We start from the raw sequence: 17,780 nt of genomic DNA on the forward strand, positions 1-17,780 counted from the left end.
GGTGATTTTGCTGTTTAAAATCGTCCCCAAGCGTAGTGCTGAGGTACTGTCTAGTGTTTCTGTATATGAAGTTGTGATGTACTTTATGGGAGAAATATGTTTGTTAGATATGCTTTGTTCAGGCATGAGTTACAGTGTTCTTGGCTATGAGTTCACTCATCTACTGTTAATCAACAGTGTATTAAATGAGATGTCTTTAAACAGAAACACACATAAAACAAAGTTACATATGGATTGGTTGATGAAAATGTTGTGACTAGAGGCTTGTAGAAACCTAACTCTTTGCTTTTCCTAGAAGCAGTGGTTTAGTATTCACTAATTCAGTGTTTGCAGTGACTTTATAGAATGTAACTACTGTGAATAATCAGAATTGACTGAATATATATATAATACATATATTTTAAAGGAAACTTTAGATATTCCTGGCTCAGATCTTCCCTTCCATTTATCCAAACATCCATCCAATCTATAAATATTTATTGAATTTTTACCAAGTAAATAAAGGTAGAATCTTCTAAAACATAAAAATATAGGGGAAAAAAACAAACATAAATAAAACTGTTAGCTAATTATAATTATTTCTTAAATATGTTTGTAGTTATAGAAACAATTTTATATTTCTGTTTAATATTTTTATAGAAGCTTTTTTAATTGTTAAGTATTCTTTATAAATTCCATAATTCTTCTCTATATAAACCATTAAAAAAAAATACATTTCTAACACCCATAGATAACCGATATTAATGTTTTGGTATAAACCTTTCAGTCCCTTTTCTATGCATTTGAGTGCATAAGAGTTTTTAAAATTAAAATTGAGATCATATGTCTTTATTCATGAACACTTGCTTGTGTCATTGAATATTTTCTGGTTTCATTTTTAATGGCTTTACAGTATTTCACTGAGTGGATATCATCATTTAGCTTACCCAGTTCCCTGTTAGAATAAGCATGTTATGCATAAAATTCTTTTTATATGAAGGATTACTTTAGTATTTCCAGAAGTAGATTTTGAAGCAAGCAATGTGGATATTTTTAAAGCTCCAAATTCATATTTTTGGAAAAGTTTTTAATTGCAGAGTAGTTTTCCTCTCTGTTTAGATTTGTATATGGGAAGTGAAAACTGGTTTCAGTGTTAGACTTGCACAAACACAATTAAAGAACATAACTCCATTGTTACCATATGTTTCCCAAAGCCAAATATGTATGATATCTGAAGTGTTAATACTACTATCTGTTTTTATTAATTTGTGTGGATAGTTGAAAGATTATAGGATTTCTTTCCCCCCAAAAAGAAAATCTGAAGTGATAAATTTCAAGATTTTATATTAAAAGCTGTAGAAAGGATATTTGTTAAGTTTTTATTTTAGGCAGTGTTTTCATAGAAAAACTCATTGTTCAGAAAAAGTTAGACCTGATAATATATGGGTTCACTGCTTACACATTAATCTTTCCTATTATTTTGAATTTAGCTATTTTTTTAGATCTCATCATTATTGCCTAATTTTTTTAAATTGTGAATTTCATATCTTTTACTTTCAAAGAAGTATTTTTGTTACGTGTTTGACTGTTCTAGTTTTTCCCAGATATTAGTAGCTAAATTTGGCATAATGTAATTTACCAGTCTTTTCGGAGGGAATATAATGTATAGACACAGTTTTTATTTTTTCATGTGTACTTTGACTTTTATTCTCATTGTATTAAAGCAAATGATGCTATGATTCCTAATTAGTTGAGACTATATAACTTAGTGGGATAAGTTGCCTAGAAATGTTTCTTGGTTGTATAATTTTGTTTATCTGGAAAAGATTACAAAATTTTTAAATTTCTTTTGTTAAGGATGGTAGAAGCCTTACCCTAGTACATTATGGATCTTTCAATGGGAATTCTATTTTATATTTTTAAATACACACTAAATCATTTAAAATAATATACTGAATATGTATTCATTCTTATTTCTTTAGTGCTTCAATTTAAGGTCTTTGGCCCCATGCTATTTTAATATCATTGGATGGATGGATATTTATTCATTTACTATAAGGGAGTTAGTTTAATTTGTACTTGAGCTAAAGTTTTTTCTTTTTTTTAATAGTTGTGTGGAATTTGACTTGAATGTAAACAATATTGTTGGAATAAGAAACACATTCCTTCTTAGAACTTATGCATACCGTAAGTTTTTTGTTTATTTTCAAATAATTATCAGCTTTTGTGTTTATCCTTCATAATTTTTTAAAAGATGTTTGTAGTAAACATTGACATTTCTTTGTGTTTATGTGTAATGTCTTATTACATGCATAATATGTTGCTACATTAAAATTATACTACCAGAGTTATAGGTCAATAAAATGAATTTTGATAATGAGTAATTTTTTAAAAAGTAACTAAGGTGTACTTTAGAAATAAAACACATTTATGATGAACACTGTTTAATGCACAGGTAGGCAGTGCTCTTTTTATTGGCATGGAATTGGGAAATGATGTAAGCTTTCAAAGAAACTATAATATCTTCTTACTATTTTTAAGTTTTAATTTTACTTTCAGTTGAAAATCGAGTTCGTCCATTAGTACTGGTGATTAAGAAGTGGGCAAGTCACCATGAGATAAACGATGCCAGTCGTGGTACTTTAAGCAGCTATAGTCTTGTATTGATGGTTTTGCACTATTTACAAAGTAAGTATTATGGTTTTTTTTTTTCAGTTTTTAAAATGGAACTTGATTATGGTGTCTTCCATATTGACCATACCTTCAGATAGCATTGTTTTTAAAAGTTCTTTCTAAGGTCCATAAGATGATATTTTTTATATTGTTGCTTTAAACAACTGTTTTAGAAATGTGTTCCCTGGAAAATATTAAAAAGAAGTTTTACTGTGTTTCTATTTTTTGACAGTTTTCTGTATTCATTTTATATTTAAAGAACTTTCACCACTGTATAGTGGACCCATTATCTTGAAGCAGATGAATGTTTGGAAGGTTTACAAAAATAAGCTCGAGCACCATTCATCATGTTTTTTATTTTCCACTTGAGACAGAAATTAAATGATTTTCTTGTTGGTCAAAGAAGCTTTTATTCCCTGTGAGCTGGCATGGAGATTGGGTGAAAGACTTGATGTTTATGTAATAGAAGACCATCTACCAGGATGTCTACAGTCTGATCTGGTCTGGGTTAATGATATTCTGGGTTAATGATAGTAAGATTGATGTTCACATCCTTTGACTCAATGGTTCCATTTCTAGGAATTTATCCTAAGGTAATAATCAAAGATGCATATGAGTTTATTCATAAGGCTGTTTTTCATGCTGGTTTTTGAAATAGTAAAAGATTAGAAATAATCTACATTTTTAAGAATGGAGAATGACTAAATTAATTATAATAACTCTCGATATGAAATTTATACAGCCACTAAATCATATTTTTAGAATATTTAATGTTATGAGAAAATATTCATAATACATTAAGTCATATACAATGTGATACAAATTTTATTTTTAAAATAGTAACTGTATTTGAGTTTGTATATATATTCATATGTATAACAAATACTGAAAAGGTATGTGCCAAAAATTTATCAGGTTATATATGGACAGTAGGATTTGTTTCCTTCATATATTATTTGGAGATGTTTTATAATATGTATTAAATAAGAGTTTATTTTTATTTGAATGATGGAATCGTGATTTTTTTTTTGAGTTAGAGAGAATTAAAGTAGTTAAATGAGTCAAAATTTTATGAATCAGTCATCAGAAAGGTTCATCTTCTTCGCTGTTAAAAAGTTTCAAGCTAATTATAATACATAAATTTTTATTGTGACCAGTTTTAAGTATATGCTAGTTTGATGATTGATTCGATCCTCTAAAAGGATTTGAAACATGATGTTGGCTCTTTTAGATACTGTTTTATATATCATTAATCGTTCTCTTGTCCAGTTTTGCAGTTCAATCTGAAACATGTGTTTTGATGCCTTTTTAATGAATTCCGTCCACTTGCGGATTGCAGTTCATGTTTATTAAAATTTGAATAGGTTAGAAATAATTCCTGTAAAATATAAAGAATAATACAGCAGGCATTCATGTGCCATTATCTACTATCTATTCTTTTTTTTAGTTTTAGTTGTGATTTAAAAATTGGATTGACTAAAGCATTTAACATGTATGAACATCCATCTGTGTCCTATATCTCCATTCTTATGCGTTACATTTTAAATTTTGATTGCCTTCTTTAGAAAAGTGTACTTTAATTACAAATGCCCCAAGGTGGTTTTGCAAGCAATTTGAAAATTCAAACATTAGTATTTTACTAATGTAATGCAATCAAACATTAACGTTTTACTAGTGTAATGAAATCATGGTAAAATTTGGTTTAGATTTTGTTAAACATATTTTATTCCTGACACAGTGGTCCCATTCATTGAGGTGGTTTGTAATTTAGTGCACTGTTATCAACGATTTCTAGGTCTTTGTTAAATGACATTTGCTACCCAACAGTTGATGTGCTGCTCTGTATTTTGGCTAATTTAAGCTCCTCCTCTGTTGAAGAAATTAGAGAGATTGAAATAAATAGTTAGTTTTTTGTTTTTTTTTTGTCATACGAGATTCTGTCAGGTATGTTAAACAGTTCTAGCTCTGGCATAATGAACTAGTGTTTATGATTTGGCCAAGTCAAAAATTGGCTATAATATTCTCATTGGTAATAGGAGTAGTTGGATTAGATGACCTTTAAGTTTTGTTTAACTTCTTAAGTGCTTTAATATTTTTTTCTGCCATGAACAGAAAGGAAACAGGTCCTCTATATGTAGAAAGGTTAAAAAAAGTAAGCATTCCTTAGGATACAAGTCAATAATAGACTTCATATGCTTGTATAGTGACTGATGAAAGCATGAGGAGAAAACCCATTGAGAAAAGATTTTAATGGCAATCTAAGATTAAGAGTGAATAATAAAGGCAAAAATATCAATTAGTTAGAATTAATAATATGAACGAAGGTTCATGGAATGTTTATCATGTTACCAGGTACAGAACTGTCTCTTAGGCATTTTAAATTGTTCTTGCATTTTTAAAATTAATGGTTACTTAGTGTTGTTGAAAATCTGCCTTTTTTTGGTTGAATATTTGATGAATCAGTATGGAATGTGTATGTGTATAAATTTGCGAGGTCTAACTAGAAAGCTCTCATATGAGCTGCAAAGTAAAATCTTACAGATTATCTATTCTCAAAGTGTTACCTATTGATCACATGCAATAATAAGCTTTTGTCTTATGTTGCTTTTGAGAGAGACATTTGAAAGATCGAAGTACAAAATTTTGAAGTCAAAATAGATGTTAGAGCTAGATTCTTCCGGAATGTATGTTGCTTTGGAGTTAAATAAATATTCGAAAAACTAGTAAACTTGTTGAGGTTACTGTCAGGATAGCGTTAGTAAATAACTGCTACAGTATACTAATTGCTTCTGTTATGATTAGTGTTTTTAAATCTTGAAGATTGTCAGACAGCGATTTACTGAATGATATTCCTGCCCTCCAAAGCTTCTAAATTGCTTAGTTCTAAAGACTCTTTGTCTACTGAAAGACCCTAAGCCAGTGGTTAGTATTTGGTTTTCTCTCTTAGGATTCCTATTATTATTCTAGAAGGAGATAAACTTAAAAAAATTCTCTAACAACCTTTTCATCCTTATAATTTTAATTTATTAAGAATATTCAGTAGGAAAGGAATTCATGTTTTTTAATTAAGTAAACTAATTTCTAAAAATTCGACTTCTATTATAATAAAAATTATTAGAAAGCCATTAAAAATGTCATATAAGTATAGACTTTTATAGTTAAAGTACATGGGGCTTGAGTTTATTTGTAGAGTCTTCTAGAATTTTGAGCATTTGAATGCATATGGGAAAAAATATGTATCCTTATTTTCTACGAGTGATTCTGGTAAGTAATGAGTGAGTTTTTTCCCCCTGTTATTCCCAGTCATACACTGTGAACTCTCAGTCATACACTGTGAATATTCCAGACTATCATGGAATTTTATTTTATTTCAATTTTCAACTTGAGAATGAAGCATGATACAGAAGGGAAATTTAAATACTGTGTGGTAGAAATTTATACATTTACAGTCATAGTTGGAAAACATGTAAGTTGGTCATAATGATTGATCATATATTCATTAGTGTACTCTAGAAGTCATTTAAAAGTGAATTAAAAATTATTACTGGCTTCATTTAATTCTAATGTATTTCTCATTATTAAATAGTTTATCCTGTGGTTCTAATTGGTCTTTAATCTTAAAGAAATCTTGAAAATGTATTAATTGTATCTTAACATACTCAAGACATTATACGTTCGTTATTGTGACTTTTAGGCACTTTGCCTTTAATGTTACTCCATTTATATCATGATTATGTGAAATTACTGTTAGTAATGCATTTAGTGAGGTTGGATTTGGGTAAAGCTATTGAATGGTGAAGAATGATAATTAAAAAATATAGTAACATGAAGATAACGTTTCCTTTGTATGAAGTTTTATTTTCTAGAGAATTGGTATATATATCTGACTTTAGATTTCTAAACTTTGCTGAGGCCTTCTTTTTAAAAATAACGAAGTTGAAGATGTTTTCCAGTTTTTTTTCAATAGGTCAATTTCTAGAAACTACTTCAATTTTGGTATTATTGTTAGAAGAAGTTAAGTAATAAAGGGAGAGTTGTGATAGAACTGTCGTTGGACTATATTATTAGACTGTACTTAAAAACATTTTTTTTTTAATAGCTACATACATCTTTACAATATCCATTCAGTATCTGTAGAGCAATCCTTGTCTTGCTTATTTCATGTGTGTCTGAATGTGGACAAATGATGTGTGTCTATTTATTGATGGCCTGTTATTTTAAAACCATGTAAGGAACATTGGTTTACATAGAAATATACATAGTTTGTTAGCAAACTGTAAATTATCAAATTAGATATATTTTGAATTAAAATTTTTAGGGGTCAGAATTAATTTCACAAAATATATAGAAACTGTTAACTTTTAGTAGAAACCCTTATATTCTCATACCTGGGGGTCTTAGCTGACAAATTATTGCTTTATAAAATGAATTATGTGAATCACAGAAGCTTTAAACTTTTTCTTTTTATAGCCCTACCTGAACCCATCCTTCCATCCATCCAAAAAATTTACCCAGTAAGTGTTTCTTATAAATTATTATAATACATATTATGACAAGTATATGTGAGACTATTATATGTAGTATTAATGTGAATATAAAAATAGTAATAGTTACCTTCTAAGTATTGATAACATTTTATATATAGGCTGAGGCATTGGCCACTAAGACATTAAAAATGTTTCATATACTTAGAAGACTCTGATATGTATTTTGTTACTGGCAGACAATCTGGTCATTTTTGTTAATGGTGAAGTTTTTTGCATGATGCTTATGATTATCACTAATGGGAATTAAATTAATTTGGTCAAGGCCCATTTGGACTCATTCCAGTTTTCTTCATGCTATTTTTAAATATAGTGTATAGCATTTCTTTAGTTAACTCAGAAGTTTTTCAGCCTAGTGCATGTATACTTTGGAAGCAGGGAAGAAAATTAAGAAATTAAACAACTGGATAATTATTACATCTTTCATTTGATCTTATTAAGTAATACACCAACAGAGGTAACATTAGTACTCTCTCCTTGTGTGTATATTAAGAATCTTGCTGAAATTAATTGGCAACACTCAAGAAATGAAATGTACCGACTAGAAAAAGTTTAGTATATACTCAGTTTGAGTTTAGAGAAACCTAGGTAATGTACATATTCACAATCTATATGAATACTTTTGTTTTTTCTCCACTTTTTTGTGTTCTTTCCAGAATTTTCTGTTTCCTTGTTTTATAGTCCCACCATTTCTGTTTTCCTCCATAGTCATCCTTGTACCTGGTTTTATTTGGAGGTATTATTTAAGCTATTTGTTTGAGATGTTTGACTAACCTTCTGAAATCATACAATTTTACCTCTACTTTCATAAATTTACTAAATGATCATATCACAAAAGAAAAGAATATGTAGTTTGAGTGGTCAGTATTTAAAGAACTTATTTATTTTGTATGTAGCACACAAAATGTAATAAATATACTTGACATGGAACCTAAATGAAATATAATTTAATTCTTGATAATTGAGAAGAACTGGTGTTTTTGTTTTTGAACATTAGTTATTATTGCAATACATACATGCAAGGTGCCAGATAATAAAGGGTTCACTGTAATAAAGTTTCGCTGTAGTGGGGCCCTCCCAGATTGTGGTGGGTTGTTAGAAGATACCAGTTGTAACAAGAATCTTTTGGAATCTGGGTATCTATCTTCCTCCTTTTAAAAACTCCTTTTAATTTCTGTTATTCTGTTATTATTATAATGAGTTTCCAGTATAGCTAGAAATCAGTATTTATGCTTTTAAACATTATAAAAATGGAAGGATTAAAAAATATAGGAAGAACAGTAACTTGAACTTTTAGGTCTTATTCTTAAATGGTTTCCTCCATAAAGCATTACTTATTTATTTAGCTCATACTGAAAGATCAAACGTAATGACTGGGGGTGTTTGCTATTTCATTGTATTGTCTCGACTTTATTTTTCTTTTTTCTTAAAGACCTAGATTTCAGTGTAGAAAGAGGTGCATATATTTTTCAGCATACAAAGAGTTTAATAGTTAAACTTATTCTTTAAAGAATCTATTGTTGTGTATTGAATAGATGCTTCTGTGGAAATCTCACTTAAACCCTGTACGTCGTGGAACACTTTTTACTAATAAAATGCAGATGAAATCTCAATTTAATGCACTATGCCGAGAACAGAGGTATTACTTTTATGATAAGGTACCCAGGTTCTTACTAATATATCCTAGTTCGAAGAGCCTCATTTTTTCTTCTGTTTCATTTTTCTAATTATCTAGCTTTCTCCCATGACAGTCTTGACTTCTCTTACCATATACTACCTCTGACTCTATATTCTCCAATTCTATTTTGCTAATCTTATTTCTATACCTGTAACAGGCTTTAATACTAGCCCAGCCTTTAAAAATATTAATAGCAAGACATACTAGATTTAGGAATGTCTTAACTTGCATTCAGATGGGAATACATAGTCATTAATGCAGATTATCTTTACTATAAGACTGATGAGTACACGGATAAGAACTTACTACACACTCTTAACAGGACTTTTTATTTTATCTGAAACCTGTAAGCTGATCAGTAGATTGCTTTTCTCAGAGCTCCATTTGAGGGAACGAGCAAATTGGCTTGTGTTTTATTTCTAGTAACTGTCATTTTAGTATCTATTTTATGTCAGCACACAACATGATCTTTAATCCTAAACAAATTTGTAAGGTATCATCCTTGTTTCACGTGAAGAAACTAAATCTTAAAAAAGTTACTTGATTGATCCAAACTGTGTAGTCACAAATTATGGATCTGGAAAGTAGTATTTTTTTTAATTTACTTTGCTGACTGAGGAAAGGCAAAATGCTAGTAGTATTCACTCACTTACCATTTTATCTAATTCCTGTTGCTTATTACATTTTATTTGTGTTTATCTGATTATACCTATATAAATAGACCTTTCTTTAAGGAAAGCAGGTATGATAAAATTTCAGCTTGTGTAAATAAGTTTGAGAATGTCTAAAAATAAAAAAGAAACTTTAACAAAGAAAACTTTGTTACTTTACAAGGGGACAAGGTTTTTTTTATATTTCGAGCTTCTCTAATATAGTTAAAATACAGTTTAAAAAATAAGAAAAAATTTTGGAATAGAAATAAAATATGTTCAGTATATTATGCCCTTTTTAGTAATTTTTATAGTTTTCTCAAAATTTGATAAAATATTTTTAAAATTGGTATAATATTTCAATTCAGTTATATATTAAATTATGAAAGAAAAGGATGAAAGATAAAAATATCTTTCAAAAGCTACATCATAGTATAGAATTATTATTACTGCTTAATTCTTGTTGACTTATTAAAACAACATAAGTGATAGAGGGAAGAGTTTTTACTGAGTTAAAGAAATGAAGTTGAGAGAGTTTAAATATCTAAACTCAGATTAAGCTTATGAAAGGATCTTTATTTTAATGTAACCATATTATGATGAGATTTACCTAGATTTATGCTAGGTAGATTTATCAGGATAACTTATATTTGTTTCCTTTCCTAACGGTATCTTCATATTCCAGGAAGTTATTTATGCTAACGAAATAGAGATGTAAGAAAATAACCCTCTTTTTTATAGTTGTGAAATACAGAATTCTGACAATGTAGAGTTACTCTGTGCAGTTAAATATTGGAAATACATTAAATTTTACATATATTCATATTTACACACATACATGTAGCAACTTTATTCAGTTTTAAAATGTGTATAATATGATGAGGGATTTAATTAGTTATATAAAACAGACTTTAAAATAATACCTTTGGAAAGACAAAAAATTTTAGTGAAAACTTTATTAGAAGACTTTTTTTAAATGGCAAAAAAACTTTTTTTAAAGTTAATAAAGGAGTTAACTTTGAATTAATACATTAAAAGTTATAGGACATAACTATACTACATTATTGTATAAATGTAGTTATAGTATAATGATGCCTGGAGTAAACTAAATGTAATTTAGGGAATACTATTGATGCTATGCATTATATCATTCAATCTTTATACAATCCTATAAGTACTATTATTTTCATTATGTTATAGATGAAGAAGCTAAACCTTTGGAAAAGCTTTAAAAAATAGCTGTTACATTGTGTTAGTTAGATTGTCTTTCCATGGATTTAGGTTGTAATTTTAAGGCTGCTTTTTCCCTTTTGGCTCTTTATGTGCTTTCTAATATGTTAGCTTAAATTCTACCCAAAGTAGAATTATGTTATTCTTAAATGCATAAGTATTATCGGGGAGCTCCCTTTTTAAAAAACTGATGAAATTTTTCTTAGAGCAGAGAATCTTTCTGTAATGTGATCGGTTACCAAAAATGGAGATTTCTTGAGGTTAAATGGAATTCCTGTTTACTTGTAGCTTCTTTTGGACCATCATTATTGTTATTATTATTATTATTATTGATTTTGCTTTCAGTTCTCCTCCAGTATGTATGACATAGCCATTTTTGTATATGACCATGAAAAAGAACAGTGGAGCAAAGAAGAGAATGGTCAAATTGATCCAAGGTCATTCAGCATTTTAGTAGAGTAGGTCTCACAACTTCAGTTTTTATCTTACAATTGCTGATCTTTTAAAATTATTTAAAAAAATAAAAATTTTAAAGGTGGTTCAACAGTTTTAAACTTCACATAAGAAAATGTTCTGTTTCATCATCAACTCATAAATTGAATGCTTATTATGCCACGTGATAGAAATCAAAATTAATAAGAAGCTTTCAGAGCATAGTGACTCACTTTTCTTTTTCTTGTCGTTTGAACTTAAATTATACCTTTTTGTTTAATTTGCCAGAAAATAATATTTAAGTCTCACCGTTTTAAATATGTTGTCCCAAATTCAATTTTACAAATAACAAGTAAGAGACAAAGGATGGTAGAGGCAGTACATCTGTTCTTCCTTCTGCTTTTACTCTTTATTATAAATGGAGGCTTCCTTCCTACTCCTCCCAGTCTTAGAGACAATTAAGATCGCTACTTGTAGTACTAAATCTGTTAGAAGTGTAAGGGGAAGTCCCAAGTTCAAGAGTGCCTGCTTTCTGATTTGTGGTTGGAGTAGAATTTTTCTTGTGAGAGAATCACTTCTTGGTAGTTAAAAATTATTCATAGAATTATAGGTAATGGGGCAGAGGAAGGTATTTTTATTTTCTTACTCTTTTGTTTTTTATTGATGATTTTTGAATCATCAATAGATAGATATACATTAAATAGGTATACTGCCCTATTTCTCTGTGTTATAACTCAGTTATTTGGAGATCCTCTATTTTTTAACATTGGAGTTATTTACACATTACTAATTGAATTGGTATCAGTAAACCCCAGGTTGATCTATTGTAGTTTGGAACCTTAAGTAGTGTAGTTGTCATTCTGCGGCCTTAACCAATTGCCTTTTTTTTTAAGTCTATTTCTACTCTAATGGCAAAGGAGAATATAGAAAACTCTTCTTGAGGGTACTGTGCAAATTATGTTAGATTATTTTCTAACTTATGGACATGCATTAGCTCAAGAATATCTGTAGTTCATTTAGTATATTTTAGAGCCAGAACTTGCTGCTAGTAGAGGAAAAATTAGCTATGAAAATGAATGGCATACCATAGGCAAAAAGAACAAATACTCATTAGTATTCTTTCTAAGAATTGTGTTGTTTGGTCCTGGATTGCAAACAAATGATATCCTCTTTTATGAATATTGTGAAAGTTTGCCAAATATTGCTTGCTGGTATGTTTCCTATGTTTCTTTATTTCCTTGCCCTCTTTGTCTTTTCAAGTTCAGTCAATGTTGAATGACTATCTTCTTTCTACTATACAAAATACAAAAACAAAACAAAATTTAAAAAATCTTAAAATTGGTGTAAGTACTGTTTTTATATTAAAGTTACTTCTATGGCATTTGAGAGAAATTTTAAGTGTCAGTTAGAACTCTTATTTTGTGCTTTATATAGCTTTCATAAAGTACAACTGCTCCTTGTAGAAATAATTAAGAAGGAGATACTTCTATGAAGAAATCTATATGGGATGGAATGTTGGTATGTAAAGTAAGGTTTTATTTATGAGTTAGGAAATCTTTTGCCACCAAAGGGATCCATTTGGTTAACTGAGTGATATTGCTCAGTCAAGGATTAGAATATCTTAGTTTTTCATATACTTTCTGGCCTATTCCAAACACTAGTAAAATCTTTAGTGGAAGAAAATCTTCAAATTTCCACATTTTCAACATAAAGAAAATTTCTTCTTTCTTCCTCAGAGAGCCTTAGATCAGGATTTATAAAGTTTTTAGTTGTATGTTTTAAATGACTTTACATTTTTCCCATTTTCTTTGTGACAGGAATCTTTTAGTCCTGCTATTCAGCTGCACCTTGTACATCAAGCTCCAAGTAATGTTCCTCCTTACCTCTCAAAGAATGAATCAAATCTTGGGGACCTCTTACTGGGCTTTCTTAAATACTATGCTACAGAATTTGAGTAAGTGAAACCTCAAATTGTGTTTATTCATTGATTTGTAAGTAAATGTTACAAATTGGTCAAGAAGCTATATTTGTCAGTCTGAATGCTGTAAAATTGTCCGGAAATGTGTAGTTTATAAAACTTAATATTTGATGATTAATGATTAGGAACCAAATAGATTTTATATTTCTAGCTAATAAAAAAAATTATAGTTCAGTAAGCCCAGTTTTAGTTGATTTCAGTAGTGATCCCATTTTATATTTAGCTGGCTCTTTTCATAGTAGGGCTGAATAAATGTTTGTGTTGATCCTATGTAGGTGCTATATGGTTTAGAAATCTCTTTTTTAGGAACTTGTAAAGGGGGGGCTTACATCGTAGTAAAAAACACAGCTAAGACAAACTTGGTAAAAGATCTACGTAATACCTGATACCTGAATTAAATAGCTGTATTAGCGTGATATACAAATCAAAGAATATTCCTTTTCCTTTTTTTATTTTTTTGCGGTGGTATCTAAGCATGAAACATTAAAGTATAATCAAACTGGACAGAACTGACAGTTCTCATGGGAGATCTTTGTTCATAGATTGCAGCTCTTCTGATCAGTTTAGAAAAGCTTGAAGGAGAAAGAGGACTTAGGAGTTGTACAAAGTTAGAGTACAGTGACCATAGGATACCACTTTGAAGAAGTTTGGAGAGGGAATAGTAATAATAATAGTAATAAACTGTTATTATTACGTGGGAAAAACTGTCCTAAACTGATTATATGTATTATCTCATTCAGTTTACATAATAACCATATGAAATAGTATTATATTGTACCCATTTTACCAGTGAGGCGTATAGAGAGGTGAAGAAACTTATCCCAAGATCTCACAGGTAGTAAGTGGAGTATTTCAGATAATACTCTAATATGATTTTTTTACTGCAATGTTGGTATTGCCTTATCTGCTATGATGTAGTAGATCCAAAGAAAACTTGACCCATATAAAATGATTTAAAACATAGGGCATGAAAGATGAAGTGTTATTTAAATTCCTCCAAGTAAAGCTTATACCTTACTATTTGTACCTGTTTAGTTTACAGTTGTGTCTCCAGTACCTACCCCAGTGCCAGATAGTGCGTACTTGACAGATACTCATTATAAATAAATAATTTTGAAGCAGAAAGTAGGATCATGGACATGATTCAGAGATCCTTTAGATGACTTAAAAATTCCTGAATTAGATTAAGAAAAGGTGTTGGAAAAGTGTTGTAGGAAACTACTTTAGTAAGAATGAAGTGAACAATAATCCAGGTTAAAAAGGACCTAAATATAAATCTAGGCAATATGGATAAAAAGGAAGAAGCCTTCATTAATATGAAGATGAGGAAAGATTTAAGACTACAGGAAATATGGCACATAAACTGTAAAGGTTAATCTAGAGTTAAAATGTTGCAATAGCAATAGCTATTGTTTAGTGAGTATTTATATACCTAGTGTCCTTAGAATATGCTGAGTTATTCCCATATACTATTTCATTTAATCCTCAAAATAACCCCCTGTTAAGTTTAGGAACTTTGTGTACTTGAAAGGTGCCCATGGCAGTACACTATATAGTGAGAGAACTGAGATTCATGTATCACTTTATCCTGAATACAAAACCACAATCTTAATTGTTAGATTGTATTGGCATCATCTGTTGTGTTATGTAAATTAGGGATTGGGAGAAGTTTGTATAGAGGGAGAAGGATCATAGGAGAAGTATATATTTCTGCTACATATAGTTTAGGATTAGAGCGTCTGCATACACATACCTTGAAAATCACTTTCTTTGTTGGACTGAAACAAGATGGTAGATGTGCAGGTTTGTGTTAGTATAGTATTAACAAAAACTAGCTTCCTGTGCTAAATGATACTGGCTAGGATGCTTGGAAAGAGGTTTTGAACTTTTGTTATCACTATGATACATGATTTAGGAGTCGTCTTCCCTTACTCTTTCACCATATAATGCATTTGTTAAGCGCATTATTGTTTTTATATCAGATATTTTCAGCAATTTGACTGTAGAGAGCACAGCCAAGAATGTAGTCATGTTAATTAACTAGGTGCTATACAAAAGAATTCTCGCAGCTGTTAGAAATGTTTGTAAAAATTTCCTCTAAACTTTGAGATGTTCAATTAAAAAGTTCTCTGTACTTGAAGACAGAATTAAGTGTCTTTTAAAAGATACTTGAGTACATGGTATAAATGTTGCAGAAATTTTATATGGCCATTTAAAAATTACTAGGATTTTCTTATCTACTTCACTTACAGCTTTCTCTTAAACACTGCTGCTGAAAATTGTCAAAATGAAGCCAGGCTTTTAGAACTGTACCTGGGAACAGGGAACTGACAAAATCGGGGGAAAATTGATGAGGTGGCTCAGGCAATCTAGAAAAAAATAAAATGTAATACTTTTATATTTTAGCAAACAAAAAATTAAGTTCTAAATATCTTATAGACTCATAGTTACTGGGGAGTCCCTGTACCTTGAAAGGTACCTATTTTGTAATCCTCTTATGCCTAATCACATGCCATTATTGCTAATCTATCTGTTGAATTAAAAATACATACCTACAACTTAAACACATGCATTTTTAAAAAAGAGAAATTACAAAGGTCCAATTTTTTAATCTTTTGTCTCATTTAATCAATGAATCATTGAGTCTCTACTGTATACCAAGCTATTTTTTATGTACTGGGGATATAGCAGTTAAAACAGACATGAATCCTTATCTTCATGGAGCTTACATTGTAGTATGGAGAGGTGTTTCTAGATGCTGTTGGTGTTATAAAGGAGAATGGTCTTATTCTTAAGAAGGATATGCCAAAGAATAAAACAAAATTTCATGATATCTACAGCTTAACAAATGGTTCAATTCAGACACAAGCAAATGTGGCAAAATGTTAACTTTTGAATTGTTTTTGAGTTTTATGCTGATTTTGTTTTTCTCTTTAAAAGATTTTATAATACAAAGATGAAATAAAAATGAGATTGGGGATGAGAAGGAACTAACCTAACCTAAAAAGGAAGACTCATTGAGACAGGAAGTAAGCCAGTAGAATACAGTGTCTTGGAATCCAAGGCAAAAAAAAATGTTTTATGGAGGAGGGAGTGATTATCCAAGTCACATTTTTTGGTATGTCATATACAAAATGAGAACTAAAAGCTGACCATGGGAGCATTGGTCTATATGGAGACCACTGGACCCTTGACAAGAGCAGTTTCTATGGAATAATGGTGATAAAAAGCATCAGTGGTGTGGGCTTAAGAGAGGAGAGGAGGAGAAAAATTAGATACAGATAAGTTAGTATATATAAACTCTACAGTTTACTTGTAAAAGGGAGCAGAAAAATGGAGTAGAAATTGGAAGATTAAATGGGATCGAGCTTTGGGTTTTATTTTTAGAAATGAGAAATAACCCATCTTGATGGCAAATATGATGATATCAGAAAAAGACAGTAAATCGTTAAACAGTATATATACTTGTTCGAGTCAAGAAGAGTTCAAATCCAGAGCACAAGTGGAATAGGAACATAGACAATTAATTAATAAGAAGAAAAAGCAGAATATGTATATATATGTACATTGGTAGGTAGTAGCATTTAAGGTCTTTTTGAGCTAAGTCGTAATGAAGTTAAAGTGATCATGAATTTATAGGTCAGCATGGTTGCATATTTTCCTTCAGCCCTGTTTAGCTGCATGGGAAAGGTTTGGAGTAGACAAGATTGAATTTTAGCTGTGTTTCAGCCAAGTTCAGTTCAGTGCAGCAAGAGTGTGTAAGAGAGTCGAGGGGATATACAGGCAAGTAATCTTAATAATTGACCATGGACAGAATATATTAAATTTAATCTTGAAAGTATAGGCACAGGGATAAATGCCTGTATGATATTCTGGTAGTATTTTCCAATAGTCAGTTGTAAATATTGGCCTGGGGCTTAATAGAAAGGTCAGAGCTGGAGAAAAAGATTTGGTTTAAAAAAAAAAGTGTTGAAGCCTAGGATGGGTGCTTTAGCATTAGAAGTTTAAAAGAGGCAAGACCCGGATGGACACCAACACTTAAAGGATTAGGCAGAAAAAGAGCCAATCAAAACAAAAGGATTAGAGTAATATTTTCTCTCTGCTTAAGAATTTTCAAATCCCTAACAAAGTTTTCTTTTTGTTTGCTTCCCAGCCCTTGATAATAAAACAAAGCTATATATATTCATTCACTTAATTTGACTAGTTGTACTATATATGCAGCCATATGGTATCAGACCCATAATTTTGACTTTGTTAGACTTAAATTTTTCTTTGTAATATTACCAAAGACTACATTTCCGATTTAATCAGTCATCTCAAAGAGTTAATAGATGAGTACCAGTCCATTATCATTACTGAAGAAAAGAAGCAAACATCTTACTAATATAGTCTATAATCTCAATTTTATATTCAAAAGATTATTATATATTATCAAATCTATTTTAGATTAAATTAAGCCCCATATCTGTTCTATTCTTTTGTGAAACATCCCTTTTCCATAGATTATATCTTATTTTACACTTTATTAATGAGTGACAATAACTGATTTTCACATGGCAAGGAAATTATGGTAGAGAAATATGGTATAATAAAAGGCTTAGTTTAGGGCCTATCTT

At 30.0% G+C, this 17,780-nt stretch overlaps 1 protein-coding gene across 9 annotated transcripts in view; it reads left to right on the top strand.

Moving 5' to 3' along the window:
• Positions 1-17,780, top strand: part of TENT2 (terminal nucleotidyltransferase 2) — a 48,276-nt gene that overhangs the window by 23,379 nt on the left and 7,117 nt on the right. For 6 of the 9 annotated variants that reach the window (XM_039874905.1, XM_039874906.1, XM_039874907.1 and 3 more), the window contains 4 exons: positions 2,090-2,166; positions 2,521-2,667; positions 7,123-7,166; positions 13,004-13,140. In XM_039874905.1, coding sequence (XP_039730839.1) covers positions 2,090-2,166; positions 2,521-2,667; positions 7,123-7,166; positions 13,004-13,140 — 405 coding nt within the window. The remainder of the gene's footprint in view (positions 1-2,089; positions 2,167-2,520; positions 2,668-7,122; positions 7,167-13,003; positions 13,141-17,780) is intronic. The other 3 variants (XM_039874908.1, XM_039874912.1, XM_039874910.1) reach the window with 1 other exon arrangement.

Source organism: Pteropus medius, unplaced genomic scaffold (genome assembly GCF_902729225.1).
Source record: "Pteropus medius unplaced genomic scaffold, Ma_sr-lr_union100, whole genome shotgun sequence".
Lineage (NCBI taxonomy): Eukaryota > Metazoa > Chordata > Mammalia > Chiroptera > Pteropodidae > Pteropus > Pteropus medius.